Genomic DNA, 15,902 nt, shown 5'->3' on the forward strand with positions numbered 1-15,902 from the left:
CATTTTCCATGCAATCTGCCTCTAGTGCTTCTTAAATGAAGTTGTGCTTCCCTCGGGGAAATATGCATCTGCTTGGTGTAATTTTTTCAATGGTTTGCTTGTTGGACCACATATTAAACCAGCTTTTAAGAGCTGCAGTTACCAAATGGTTTCAAGTAAATATGCCTCTTTCTCTCCCTTCCCCAATTAGAGTCCCTGAGAAAGTTTTTTTATAGAGGTAATTTTTGGGGTATTCCAAGTAAAAAAGAAGGGTCGCTGTCAGAGGCAAAGTACCATGGTCCACCTAATGGATCTGCTGCTGCTAGAGCCCACCTTGAGTCTGAAATCTGATGCTAACCAACACCTTGTTTGGTTTTCTAAGTGAAGTTACCTTTGACCTCAAGGAAAACGGGGACTCAAACTCTTCATCTGCCGAAGAGGAGGTGGTAGAGGAAGCTGAAGAGGCAGCCTCTGTCACCTGGGCTCCAGTAGGGATGTGCTTGGAGCCTGAAATGGGAAGAGAAGAACTTACTGACCTGTTAGCTTCTGTTTCTCTGCTTCATGCACCAAAGTTGCCTCTCCCTCCTTGCCACTTACCCTACGTCCTCCCTCCCTGCCTTCCCGGCACTGCACCTGCCAGGAGCTCGAGGAGGCAGTACCTAAGGGCAACTGAAAATTTGGCCCTCCATGTTAATTACATTTCTGGATCCCTGCCAAGAGCTTTGCAGCTCTCTTCTCATATTAAAAACAAAACAAAACAAAACAAAACAAAACAAAAAAACGCACACACATGAAAACCAAAAAGCAAGGTATTATGCAGAAATCAATTAATTCCTTAAACACCATTTATATGGTATGTTGCTTACAATGCATTCGGAGATGAAATCTATGATTAAAATGCATGTCTGAAGTTAGCTGAGTTAGTTACCTAAACACTTGTGTAAGGTTCTTTCTGCAGAGTAATTGAATGCAAAAAAAAGTCGGAGCCAGCTCTTAAACAAATCGCCCTTCTGCGGCTCACAGCATCTGGCACCCATTTTTACTACATGACATCTGCTCAGTGTAAAAGAGCTGGCGTCAGAATGTCTGGTCACAGAAAAAAAAATCCCAAATGTAATCAGAAGCAAAAGGACTCTAAGCCTAAGGTTTTATCACATAGTCTCATGCAACATAAATATTTCATTAATTATAGCTAAACAAATGCCACTTTTATTTTTCCAACTTGCAGATATTATCACATCATCGAAGTGATTCAAATGCCAGGAAAGGCAGTTTAAGATAGGGATGGCTCAACAATGCAGGGTCCACGGAGAGCCCAAGTCATGGGACCATGTCAGCCTCTGCATAAGAAGAAGGTGGTTGGCAGCAACCATGTGCCGGTGTAAACCAGAATCTCTTTGTGACCCAGCTGGGGACCAGGTGTGATAAGGGCTTCCAGGTGCTACAGGAGGCATTCATTCTTCTCAGCAAGAACATCTGCACCTACGTATCAACCTGGAGCAGAGTCGTTAATATTTGAATTAATCCACTTTGGACACCAAACATCAGAACCAGCAAGACCTCCATGATGGGAAACTTCTCTTCACTCTGCAAATGGCAGCTGTGTCTGAACACAACTATGTATGGGTGGGGAGAAAGGAGGAGAAGCAATTCCAAGCCAGTTAACATTCTCTCCAGCCTGCCTTCTCCTCCCCATAATTTTCAACTATTCACCCTAGTGGAAGAGGCCAAGTTTTACAAAATAAGGGTAATTTTAATCTCCAGGAGCACATTTACATATGCTGTTATTCAGAGTAAAATAATGCAAAACATGTATATAATAACACAGCCTCTCTGGGGAGGGAGTTCACTGTTTTCCACTTTAATTTGCCAGATGGGAAAGCTCAGGTAAAGACAGAATCAGAGAGCAGCATGATATGAAGGAGGCATTGTTAGTGGTGAGTAGAGACTGTTTCCCAGTTCCAGCTACTAAGTTACCATGGAGTAATTCGGTCACTGGGCATTTTATTTCTTAGTGTGTGAACTTGAGGAACTAACTTAACTTCCTTGAGTTTCTCAGGATCATGATGTCTAACTTGCAGGATTGTTGTGGAGTAAAATTAAGCAATGCAAAGTACCCAATACAGTGCCTGGTACTGACTGGAGGTGCTTGAGTCCATGTAGTCAGCATTTTGAGCAGCAGCAGCTGCCCCTTCATCATCATTGATTCAAAATTAACAACACTTCAGAATGTGCAAAACTGCCTAATTAATCATCATTTATAGGAAGAGCATAAACTTGAACTGGTAACTTTTTCTAACTTTCAAAAAATAAATATTTCCACTGAATTCCATTTTGAAATGGGAGGCAAAAATATTTTCAGATATAATGCATTTCTTAAACTCTAGCAAGAAAGAAGTTAAAGAGTTGCCTCTGTGTCTTTCCTTCTTCGCTCCCTCCATCATAGAATGAGGCATTCTGGAATTCACTTTTCATTTGCAGAGTTTTTAAAACTTTGCAGCATTGTTCCATTCTGGCTGTGTTAGAGTAAGTGACTCTGGAATTGATTTCTCAGCCACAAAGCACTAGAAATCAGGACAAAATACATAAAGCATCTGTTTCCAAAAATTGGACAACAGGCAGTACAGAATTATGTTAAAGGCAAGAACAGAAGCAAATGAGGAAAGCCCCAGCTATCACAGCAACTTTCTGCCTAAAGACCCTTTCCAGACTACAGTGCAGATAGGAAGAACCTACAGAAAACATATTTAATGAGTTGAAAAGACAGAAATCAGAATCTGGACAGATTGAGGCAGCTGGAATGTGTAGGACAGAGCACTAGAGAGAGGGAGCTATGCAAAAAAACAAAAACAAAAACAAAACAAAACAAAACAAAAAAACAAACAAACTCCAGAAATAAGCAGATGTTCCTTTGCAACTATTGCTTAATAGTGAACTACAGATGCATAGAGAGAAATTCCATTAGGTTGGGCAAATAACTGCTAGGATGTTGTAGGCTAAGCAGTCTCTGGAGCTTTTATAGAACAGTCATGTTCAAATTCTGCCTAGCCAAGGTTGAACAGACACTTGAGACATTAGAGACCACAGAAGAGTCACGCTTATTAATAAGAATAAATTAGCCTAAAGTAAAATTATTATAGACTCACTTGAGTAAAGCTTAAAAACAAGTCTTGAAGGGAACAAAGTGATCTGCAAGTTACTTTACTGCCCACCATACATTCTTTACTCCTTATTTAATATTATTTAAATAAACAAAATCTAGACACCATACGAAGCAATATTCATAATGTCTAGCCGCTGGCAAACAATTAGTAGGTACTTAAAAAAGCAGGATAAGGTAAGAGAAAAATCAATCAATAAAAGCAGACCCAGAAATGACAGTTCGGCTGGAATCAAGAGACTATTATTTTAAAATAGCTATTATAAATGTGCTCAAGAATTTTAAAAGAATGCTACCCCCAAAGAGCTAATAAATTAATTTAGTAAAGTAGTAGGATACAAAATCTACATATTAAAATCTAAGGATTTTAAAAATATATTAACAACAAACTATCTGAAAAAAATTGAAGAAGCAGAGAGTAGAATGATGGATATCATGTACTAGGAGATGGGGGATAGGAAGATATTGGTCAAAGGATTTAAATTTTCAGTTAAATGGAATAATTTTAAGAACTCTGTCATATAACATAGTGATGACAGTTAATAGTAATGTTTCATATTCTTGAAAATTGCTAAAAGAATAGATTTAAAGTATTCTCCTCACAAAATATTATAAGTATGTGAGGAAATTCATATGTTAATTAGTTCCATGGAGTCATTCCATGATGTGTACACTGTAAAGCATCATGCTATACAGGACAAATATATAAAATTTTTATCCATTAAAATAATCAACTGATTTTAAAAAGAATTTAAAAATGGTCCATGAACTTAGTGAGATCAGAAGTCAAATGTTTTAAAAAGAACCAAACAGAACCTATACTGAAATGAAAATTTCACTGGATCATTTTAACAGTAGATTAAGCATTGCAAAGGAAAAAATAATCAGTGGATTACACAACAGCAATAAGAAGTATTCAAAATGAAGCACAGGGGAGAAAATGAACAGGATGAACTGAAAAGATGACCAGAACCTCAGTGACAAAATTGAGTAGTCTAAAATACATGTTTGTAGCGCCAGGAAATGGGAAAAGTGGGAACCAAAAAGGTAGTTGATGCAATATTGTTGAAAACCATCCAAATTGAATGAAAATTATGAATCCACAGTTCCAAGAAACTCAATAAACCACAATCAGGATAAAAAGAAAGAAAATCACAGCAAGGTTCATGATGATAAAATTATTGAAAATCAGAGACAGAGAAACTCTTAAAAGCATACAAAGAAAAATGATACATTGCAGCAAGAGAAACAAGGATAAGAATGTTCTTGTATGTCCAGTCAGAATCGAAATAGGTCGAAAGAGAATGCAACAATGTCATTAAAGGGTTGAAAGAAGCTGGCCGTGGTGCACACCCCTATAACCCCAGCGGCTCGGGAGGCTGAGACAGGAGGATGGCAAGTTCAAAGCCAGACCCAGCAAGAGTGAGGCACTAAGCAACTCAGTGAGACCCTCTCTCTAAATAAAATACAAAACAGGACTGGGGATGTAGCTCAGTGGCCAAGTGCCCCGGGTTCAATCCCCAGTATGCTCTGTGCCCCCCGTAAAATTGAAGGCAAAATGAAGGTGTTTTAAAAATCTTTTTTCCTTTTTTTTTGAAAACAAAAGCTAGGATCTATTGTTAGCAGACATACATATAAAATGTGAAAAAGTTCTAGGTGCTATATGAAATGAATTATTCCAGAAATAGTAAACATAAAATAGTTTCTCTCCTTAGTTCTTTACCATTTCATGTGACTTAGATGGAAATATAGATATTAGGAGAGGAAGAAAGAAGAAATTTTTTAAAAACATGCATTGAAGCAAAATGCATTACAAAAACAACAAAAATAATAGAAGAAACTAAAGTATAAAGTTGAAGTATTCTATACCTACAGTGGTATAGTATTATTTCAGGTATGCTATGATAAATCAATAATTCAAATTACAAACCATAAATAACCTACTATAAATACACACATAACTCCCTTAAACATATATTGATATAACTAATAAGAAGCAAAATATGCTAAAAATGTCAATTAATCTGAAAGAAGGAATGGAAAGGAAATACAATTAGATGAGACAAATGGAGAATGAATAGCAAGATAGTAGACTCAAAATTAACTATATTATATATTCACTAAAGGTAGATGGTCTAAGCTTTATTATTTTAAAAGTATAGATTATGGGATTAGATTTTAATAAAGCAAGAACTTACTATATACTCTATACAGTAAATCTATTTTAAATATAAGGAGAAGTTAAAAGTCAAAAGATAGAAAAAATGTAGTATGAAAACACTAATCATAATGAAGTTCATGTGGTTATATCAAAGTAGTTTTAGGATAAGAAATAAGAACAGAAATAATATTCCATTATAAAAATGTAAATATGTCAAAAAACCAAAATATTAAATGTGGATGTACTAAATTACAGAACTTCAAAATATATGAAGCAAACTTGGTTGAACAGAAAGGATGAATATATTCCAAAATTACAGTTGGGGGTATTAACTCTCCTCTCAGTAATTGATAGCATAAGTAACAAAAGAGTATATGGCTTGGGAGCACTATTGAACAACTTAACCTACTTCATATTATGGAAACTTTACCAAACAGCAGTAGATTCTTTACAAGTGTACATGAAACATTTGCTAAGATAGACTCTGTGCTGCACTATCACATCATCTCAATAAAGTTAAGGAAATGGAAATAACAAAAACTATATTCTGACCATAAAGGAATTAAATTAGAAATTAGATCACCCATGAGTCCCCCAATTTATCATATGAGAAATTCTTGCTGGACTGAAATTACACATTTCCTAACAGCATTATCTGACCTATACCCAACTTGAACATGGCCTACCACAAAGGTCAAGTGGGGTTAATAGAACACTGAAAATCAAACACACGTATATATCACCATTGCCACCCAAACTTAACCAGAAAGTCCAACAAGAACAGAGATAAATGGAGTGGAAACTGTAGTTCAGATTCATTGGCAAAATTTGGAAAATGGAGAGAGGATAGATGGGTGTTAGCTGACATTGCAGATCAGAGAAAAGTAGAAATAGAAGTGCTTATAGAGAAGAATCTCAATGAGTGGGCCACATCCCAGGAAAGCTCAGGAACAGAGGCATCAGCACTAAGGAACCAACAAATTAAGTGTATTACACTGAATACAGAGGAAAAAAAACAAACAAAAAAAATAGAAATCAAAAATTGAAAGATACCTGGGAAAATTCCTAAGTATTTTTAAATTAGAGAACATTTTTCTCAATAACTTATAGATCGAAGAAAAAAATTACAAAGAAAATTAAGAGCAATTTGAACTAAACAAAAAAATCAACATTTGTAGGATACAGCTAAAGATGTGCTTAGGTGGAAATGTATAGCTTTAAATGTTTATATTAAAAGAAAAGAAAGGCTGAAAGTCAATGACAAATTTATGTTGTAAGAAGTTGGAAAATATGACTTATGTTCCCTAGTGAAAGGCCCTTAGGTAAATAGAGCATGCAGAATCCCAGTCCCTTCCTCATGTCTTTTGTTCCCTGGGCACATGGTGAGCAGTATTTCCCTGCACTGCCACCATGATATGCTGCTTTGCTGTAAGGACAAAAGCAATGAGATCAGTCAGTTGTGGCCTGCAACCTTCAAAACTGTGAGCCAGAATAAATCTTGTCTCTTTGTAACTTGATCATCTCAGGTATTTGTGACAGTAATGGAAAGCTGACTAACACAAGAATATTATTTACAAATATAGAAATAACAACTGAAAGACACAGCTGAAGAAATTAAGAGTGAGAACCTGTGGACAATGGCTGGGCCAGTAAGGAGAATGAGAGCAGGGTTCATTATAAATCACTGGTACTATTAGATTTTTAATAGTATTTAATATTTTAATATTTAATTTTGATAATTTGAAAATTTTAGTGCATGATGATTTGTTATTACAGGTATGCATTCCAAAGTTGTAAAAGAAAATATTAATAATCAGCACTCATACAAACCCTCCATTTTTTCTGACTCCTGAAATAACCATACTATTGTACCAGCACTTGTCTTTGCAAACAATTCTCTATATCTATTCAAATAAAAATGTACATACAAAAAATATGACTTATGTTCAAAGAAGGACAAGATGATGTCAAACTGGCTTTCATGTAAACAATGGAATGATAGTATTAAATAATGGAAGATACTAACTGCTAATTTGTAATCTATATCCTGAAGAAATATCCTTTAAAAGTGAAGGCAAAAGTACAGATTTCAGGGAAATGAAACCTGAGAGAATTTCTTCATGTTAAAAGAAATCCTAAAAGGGGGTTCTTTATGCAAAAGAAAATCAATTCACTGTGGAAGTTCAAATGGAGAAGAGAGAGATAAAAGATCTCCTTCCCAAAGAGAAAATATATGTGCAAATCCAAAGGAACACCGATTGTTTAAAACCATAATTATAATCTCCATGGCCTTAAAAAAAATGTCTAAAATTAGAATACATTGCTGGGGTAACCACCCCAGTAGAGCAGAGTCCTGCTAGGAGGTGTGAGCCACCTGGGAAAACAAAAAGACTGAAATAATCAGTAAGAAACAAAGACAAAGTCAGAGATTAGATTTAAAAGGGAGGCACCTGATGGGTCTTCCAGCCCTGATAGGAACTGGAAGTGAACAACTGAAAAAGGTCCCAATCCTTTGTTTAAGGGGAGGTACATCAAAACTTTCAGTGTGGCAGGGATAAGGTTTCAATGTGGCAGGGGTCTTGCAGTAAACAGGTTGGCAGGTTATGCACATCTCTGAGTGGTTATGTTTGATCCTAAGGCTGTGAGCTAAGACAGGGCACCAGCATGAATCTGGGCTTTCTTGAACAGAAGGAATTTCACCCAGGAGTTCCCAGAAAAGCAGTTTCCCTGCCTTATGTTGGCTCAAACAAACCTATGATTTATACACGTCTTCTGACAATACATTACAGCAACATCACAAAAGTTGGAAGAAGGTAAGTGGAGTTTAAAGTTTTTAAAGTCCTTAAGCTATTCAGGAGCAGATAAGAAAACTAATTCAACATAGATTCATTTTAGTAATCAATTAACATTATAACCTTCTGGATAACCACCAAAATACTAATGAATAAACTATGTATAATTATATGTACTATATATATTATGATTACTGTAAAGATAAAATTAAAAAATGCATTCAAAAATACAAGAAAAGCAAAAGAAAGCAAGAAAAGATGAGATTAGACTAATGAAAAACAAAGAGTAAGCTGATAGATTTAAATCTACATATATAATAATTATGTTACTGTAAGTGGACTAAATAACAAATAAAGGGCAAAGACTATCAAATCAGATTTTAAAAACCTCAAACTATATGCTACTTATAAGAAAGACACTTTAAGTATAAGAACAAAGTAAGTTTAAAATGAAAAGAGAAAGAAGATATGTAAATTAAAAAAAAACTAGAGAAAGCTAGCCTAGCTACATTAAACATCAGACAAAGACATCAAGGTCAAAAATATTGCAAAAATAAGAGATGATAATCACAGTGTCTATGCAAAAGTATATTATAGCAATCATAAATCTGGCAGCTAGTAGCATAGCTTCAAAATATATAAAGCAAAAATAATCAAAACCTCAATCATTTTTAGATAACTTTAAACTTAGCTCTCTAATCAGGTGATAGAAAAATCAGACCAAAATATCAATAAGGATATAAAAGATAGGAGTAAACACTACCATAAATTTGACCCAATTTCTAAGTATATAGAACTTCACATCCCAAAAGTAGAGAATATACATTTTTTTAAGCAAATGCAGAACATTTATCAAAACTGTGATAAGCCAAACCATATGCAGGCATCAACAAATCTCAAAAGATTAATTCATATGTAGTACATATTATGACAATTGTGAAATTAAGCTAGAAATTGTAAAATGATATAGAAATTAAACAATACTTTTACACTAAATTTGATGATAAAAGCAAGTCATAATAAAATGGCTCTGATGCAGTTACAGCAGTGATTAGAGGTAAATTCAGGGCTTTTAATAAGGTATACATTACACTGAAGAAAATCTGAGCCTGAATGCTCTAAGATCCATCTCAAGAAGCTAGAAAAAGAGCTGCAAATTGAACTTCAATTAAATAAAAGTAAGGGAACAATGAACAGACTTAACTGTGAAAAGTAAACTAATAAAGCTCCTATAAGTGTCTTGTCCAGTAGAAATACAAGCCACATGTGTAATTTATACATTTGGGGATATGGCTCAGTGGTCAAGTGCCCCTGAGTTCAATTCCCAGGTCCCCCCCTCCAAAATGTAAAAAGGAATAGACGAACTTAATTAACATATGTTATTTTACCCCAAATTTCAAAAATATTATCATTTCAACTTGTAATTTATGCAAAAACTATGAATAAGCTATTTTATATTACTTCTTTCATACTAAATCTTTAAGATTTGGTGAATACATCAATAGCATATTGTAGTTCAGGTGCTACATTTTTAATGGTTAATATGAAATATAATCCTATCAAAAATAAAGCTGCTTTACAGAAAAACATTATACACTGCTTCCATTTTGAAAGAAATTCATTAAAATTTAAAAACTTGGAAATATAGTTCCTTACTCATACTAGCTATGTCTCAATTGTGAAATAGTGGTTGCTGTATTTGGACAGCACATTTCTAGAATGTAATGTAGATCATCAACATGACCTTGGAGTAGGGAAAGATTTCATAAACAAAAATGCAAAAATTAATAATAAAGGAAGATACTATAAATTTGGCTTTATAAAAGTAGGTACTTCCAGTTTATCAAAAGACACTTTTAGAGAGTGATCAAGTGAATCAAAAACTGATAGAAGATATTTGCAATACAAATATCTGACAAAGGACTGATAACCAGAATCTACACAGATTACCAATCAATAAGGAAAAGACTGACAACATAATGAGAGTATGAGCTGAAGATTTAAAGACTTCATACAAGGCAATATGTAAATGAGCCTATTGAAAATCACACAACACAGGTAAATGAAAATTAAAGCCATAATGAGATGCTACCACACACCCCCATATACAGCAATATTAACAGGAAAGCAAAACAAAACTACCAAGGATGTGGAGCGAGGGGAGGTCTCCTGACTGCTGGAGGGCATACAGATTATAACAATCACTTAGAGAAACTGACCCTACTTCAACAATTAAAACAACTCTTCTGCCTACTCCATGACCTAGCAATTCAAGTGCTAGATGGATGCTCATGAAGATTCTCTCCTTGGTCAAACTCTAGCCAGAAACCTCTGAACCCTCTTCTTCACTGGTCCTCAACCTCAGTCTATAAAAATGTATAGACTCTCAACACAAATGATTGTGCACCTCCACCCCCCGCCAAACACACATTAAAAGACTTATAGTTTCTGACAGTTCAAGATCATACCCTTAGGGATGACCCTTAAAATACCTGAAAAAGCTCAGTTGCCAAAATACTTTTCTGTTTGTTTTAGCTAACACCTGTTGATACCCCCTGCCCTGTTCTTAGACCACTTACTAAAAAGGACTTGCAAATGTGAATCCTTCCTCTGACCCTTTGAGATGTCTGTTTCCTTCAACTCAAGAGCATCTTTCTCAAGGGCCTGAAAGCCATTCCTTTAAAGTGTAATCACCACAAAGGATATAGTTACTGTCTCCCAGTCTGTTGGAAGACAGATTCTTTAATTGCCAGTTAATTGCCACAACTAGTTTAATCTCTCTTTACACTGATGAGCCCTTGTAAATTTTTACTTCCTTGACTCTATTGAGCCCCTATCACTTACCTCATTCTCCCTGTAAGGTACACAATCGACTTCCATAGATATCAAAGTTGATTTCAGTTCATACTGAAACCTTTTCCTATTGCAATAGTATATTACTGATTAAAATCTGTCCTTGCTACCTCAGTGTCTAGCTTCATTTATCTTTGGCAACATCCAATAGTAATGAGTACATATATGCACCAAAGGTATGTACAAGCTTGTTCAAAGCAGCATCATTCATAATAAAAACAACTGAAAACAACCTCAATGCCCAGCAACAGAATGCACAAATAAATTGTGCCATATTCATATAATGGGAAGAAATACAGAAACTAAAAAGAATAAACCCATTCTGCACATAACAACATGCAAAAATCTACCACCCCATAATGATCAATGAAAATAGGCACAAAAGAGTATATATTTGTATGGTTTCCTACTGTACAACCAATTACCTCATAGTAGCTTTACAAGAACAGCCTTTTATTTTTCAGGGCTCTGTAGGTCAGAAGTCTGGGTGTGACTCCACCAATCCTCTGCCCAGGGTCTCACAAGGCTGACATCAAGGTATCAGCCAGGGTTCAGTTCTCATCTGTAGCTCAAGGTCCTCTTTCAAATTCATTCAGTCTGTTGTCAAAATTCCTATTGGTTGTAGGGCACAGGGTCTTTTTTCTTGGTGACTGTCAGCTGGTGGCAATCTTAGCTCCTAAAGGCCATCTCTTCATGGCCCTCTCACAACATGACAGTTTACTGCTTCTTCTAGGCCAGCAAGATCGTGTCTCTCAGGCTTAGAGTCCAGTCCCTAACCTTGGAAAGTCCTTGATAAGGGATCACTTGATTAAGTTAGGCCCACCCAGGATGATCTCCCTTTTTATTAACTCCAAGTCAATTGTTTGGGACTTAACTGTGTTCATAAAAATTCCCTAACCTAATCACAGGATGGGGTGATATTCATCATCTTCACGTTTCCACCATACTCCAGGGGACAAGATTATATAGAATTCTTCCTACCACAATATTGAATTATTTCTTTTTTTTAAAGTGAAAAAACAAAAAAACTGCAAAAATGATCTAAGCTGATAGGAGTCAGGTGGCAATCCCTTTGTTGGGTGGGGTGTATAGAGGGGAGGAAGCATGAGGAGGTATCTGTGTGCTGGGAATGTTCTGTAGCTTGACCTCAGAGATAACAACACATTGGGGTACTTTGTAAAGACTCCTCAGTTGTAGCCATTATATTTATGAACTTTATGTTATACTGTAATAAGTTTATATAAACAGAAAAGTTTTCAGGGGGTCTTCTTTAATTATACATAAAAATGATGGCTAGCATTACAATTGTATAAAATGGGCACTGGTATGTACTTGAAATTAGTTTATACCCCTAAGCCATTTAAATATCCTGATAAGTTTATGTATACCTTTAATTTACTTTGAAGGTTTTCTTGTAAAGATTTAAAAAAATTAAACTTCAAACTGACTCTTCCTCCTTTGCACAGAATTGTGTGCTCACAAGGTAAATGTGGAGACAGCAGTACCACCGTGCACATTTGCTAGAATGGGCAGGAAATAAAAGACTGATGGGCCTAATCTGTCAGGCTTGGTAAAATCTTTACATTCTTAGCATGTAGTCTAGGAATACCTTCAAGGTGAGGAATACCTTCTAAGAGAGAGCCCCGGTCCTGTTTCCAGAGCTGGCCAGCCCAGATCTAATTCTCTTCTCTAGAACAGAACTCCCATTCTGTTCTAAGTCAAGGGAGTCACACTATTACACAATGAATATAAATGAACACGTATTTCCATGGAAATCAGGAAAATATATTACCCATCTTATTGTAATCAATACATATAGAAGTCATGTAAATGTGATGTCAATGAACTGTAGACCTATCTTATCTAAATGACTGCAAAAATCTTAAATAAAATGTTAGTAAACAGATTGGAAAGTATGTTAAAATAAGAACTCATGACAAAGTGGTTCACCAATGCAAGGATGGTTCAATATCCATGAATCTATTATGTAATTTATGATATCAAACTAAGGAGAAAAATCATACAAACATCTTTAAAGGTTCTGAAAAGGTATTGAATTTGATAAAATTGAACATTTATGTGTGACTTTAATTAGAATAGGAAGGCTATGTCCTCAAAAGGGTAAGATATATCAGTCAACCCAGAAGCCAGTATCATGTTTAAATGAGAAAATACTAGCAGTATTCTCATTAAGTTTAGGAATGTAATAAGGAGATCATTATTACTACTTTTATTTAATATTTTTCTGGAGATTCTGTAACAAAATAAACTAGGGGAACAAAATAAGAGACACACAATTTGAAAGCAGGAGGGAAAATGATTATTTGCTGATGTTAAATGTATAGAAATAAACTAGAGAATCTTGACACTTAAGAGAATGTAGTAAGACAAATGGGTATGAAATTACTATACAGAAATCAAGAACTTTTGTATATATAAACAGTAGGAATATAAATTGGAAAGATCTTGTTTAAAGTAGTAGCAAGAACAAATGTACCTAATAGTAAACTTAGTAAATATGCAAGATTTATTTGATACAAAGATTAAAATATTCCTGAGGGTCATGAAAAAGAGATGAACAGCTGAAAAGACAAATCATATAAAAAATTTGTAATTTCTTATCAAGGTAGTTTATAAATTTAGCTCAATCCAATAAAGGTACTCACAGATATTTTTTGGATATATAGACAAGCTGATATTAAATTCATATAGATTATCAAACAAGTATGAAAATCCAGGACACTAGAAAAAGAAGACCAGTAATGGAATACTTTCTCTGCAAATAGTAAAATATGTAAAATAATGTTTTAAACACACACCAAAATAAATAGAGATAATTAGAATAGTGCCGTATTAATACATAACAGACAACTCATTGGAATACTGAAACATTTTAAAAGGTGCTAAAAAGACATTGGTACAATCTACATTCTCAGCATATAGTCTAGGAAAGCCTAAATGATACAACTACATGAATCTAATATTTAGATTAGATAAAGGTATCATTTCACATAAAAGAGGAAAAGATGGATTATTCACTGAATTATTTTAGGATAAACAAGGAGACATCTAAAAAAGGTTGGATCCATAATTTACATTTTATAGTAGGATAATTTCTTGATATAAATATTGAAATGCAAAAATATAAAGATGAAACAAAAAGACTCAAAGAAACTGTAAGAAAATTCTATAAACTTTAAAGAAGCTCTTTCTTCTTCCATAAAATGAGAAGTTGTAACTACTATATAAAAATAAAAATTATAGGCAACAAAACCCACCATAAAACAAGTTAAACACAAATGAGAAACTGGAAAAAGCACATTCGTAACGTCACAAGAAAGGTTCTTTCCTTTTAAATAGAGTTCCTACCTGCCATTAAGAAAATACCAGGCTTGGGTTGTGGCTCAGTGGTAGAGTGATTGCCTAGCATGTGTGAGGCACTGGGTTTGAGTCTCAGCACTACATATAAATAAATGAATAAAATAAAGGTCTATCAACATCTAAAAACTAATATTAAAAAAAAAGAAAATACCAAAAAGCCAACAAAAAACTGGACAAAAGTCAGAAACAATAGTACAAGGAAAAGAAACATGAATGTCTAACAAATGAAAAGATACTCAATTACTTCATTGGAATTTCAACTATTTTATGTTTATTGATTGGAAAAGGTTAAAATTAGGAAGATGGGGAACACTCTGGTTAATCCTACTTGGCTGTTGGGAATGTGATCTGCACACCAGGATGGAGGACAAACTGGGAAATCAATATCAAAGTTCCCAATTCAATGTCCTTTGCTCAGGCACTTCCACGTTTAGGAATTTATTATCCTACAGACAAATTCACACATATGCCAAATGGCTTAAGTTCTCAGTTAATCAATGTAGCACTGCTGGTGATAAGATTTGAAATAACAAGCCTTGCATAGTTACGGACCAGCTGCATAAATTAAGGTACATCAATACTGTGAAATACGGGACAGCTATAAAGCAAAGGAGTAAGTTCCTTATATTTTTGGTACTGAGGATTGAATCAGGGTAGCTCTATCACTGAGCTACATCCTCAGCCCTTTTCATTTTTTTTTTTATTTTGAGACAGGGTCTCACTAAGTTGCTGAGGCTGGCCTCAAACCTTCAATCTTGCTGGGTCTCCTGAGTAGCTGAGATTACAGGTGTGCACCACCTTCTCCTGACAGAGAAAGTTCTCTTGTACTAACGTGGAATGACCTCCAAAATAAAATTAAAAGTGCAGAAAAAAGTGTGTGCAGCATACTATCATGCTACCACTTTGTGTAAGAAAAATAAAGCATATGTAAATTTTCTCTTAATGCATAAACTCTGCCTGGAAGAATGCCCAAGAAACTGATAATAATATCTCTCATCAAGATAAAGTCTAGATGCTTCACTGATAAGAACAGGAGGGAGGAACTTTCACCTTGGGTCTTTTGTACCCTTTGATTTTTAAACCATGTGAATATATTCTCTACAAAATGTTCGTGACCCGTGAAATTTTGATAGATGATGTAAGGGATATAGTGATACCCTAACCTGTCTATGCTTATCCTAAACTTGGCTGCAAATAAAGCCTCTTGTTAATCTATATAGATATTTGATTAGGAACAAAAGAAGACAAATAATTTTTTTACTTGAAACTAAAGTTCCACAATAAAAGTTGTATGAGAAAATTAAAAAGAGAAGAAAAAATAACAAAAGAACAGTCATTTGACAATAGAAATAGTAAGATCACCATTTGTTTAAAGCAATCAATCAACAACTAAATTGTTACTAAGGGAATGTACCAAATCTTTTGCAGGTACAGAAGTGATGAGATAATAAATATAGCTTTTTATTAGATATTCTCATGTTGTTTGATTACTCTCTTTGATATATTAATTTAGAATTTTAAAAAATCAGATTTAAATATAAAAAGTCTACATTTCCATAGGTAACCAACTATATAG

The 15,902-nt window shown here is 34.6% G+C and overlaps 1 protein-coding gene across 1 annotated transcript in view; it reads right to left on the minus strand.

The window, feature by feature from the left end:
- The window catches only part of Mical2 (microtubule associated monooxygenase, calponin and LIM domain containing 2), a 208,942-nt gene that overhangs the window by 28,271 nt on the left and 164,769 nt on the right, over positions 1-15,902 (minus strand). Inside the window, exon 31 of the mRNA XM_047516541.1 lies at positions 371-486. Coding sequence (XP_047372497.1) covers positions 371-486 — 116 coding nt within the window. The remainder of the gene's footprint in view (positions 1-370; positions 487-15,902) is intronic.

This window comes from Sciurus carolinensis, chromosome 11 (assembly GCF_902686445.1).
Source record: "Sciurus carolinensis chromosome 11, mSciCar1.2, whole genome shotgun sequence".
Lineage (NCBI taxonomy): Eukaryota > Metazoa > Chordata > Mammalia > Rodentia > Sciuridae > Sciurus > Sciurus carolinensis.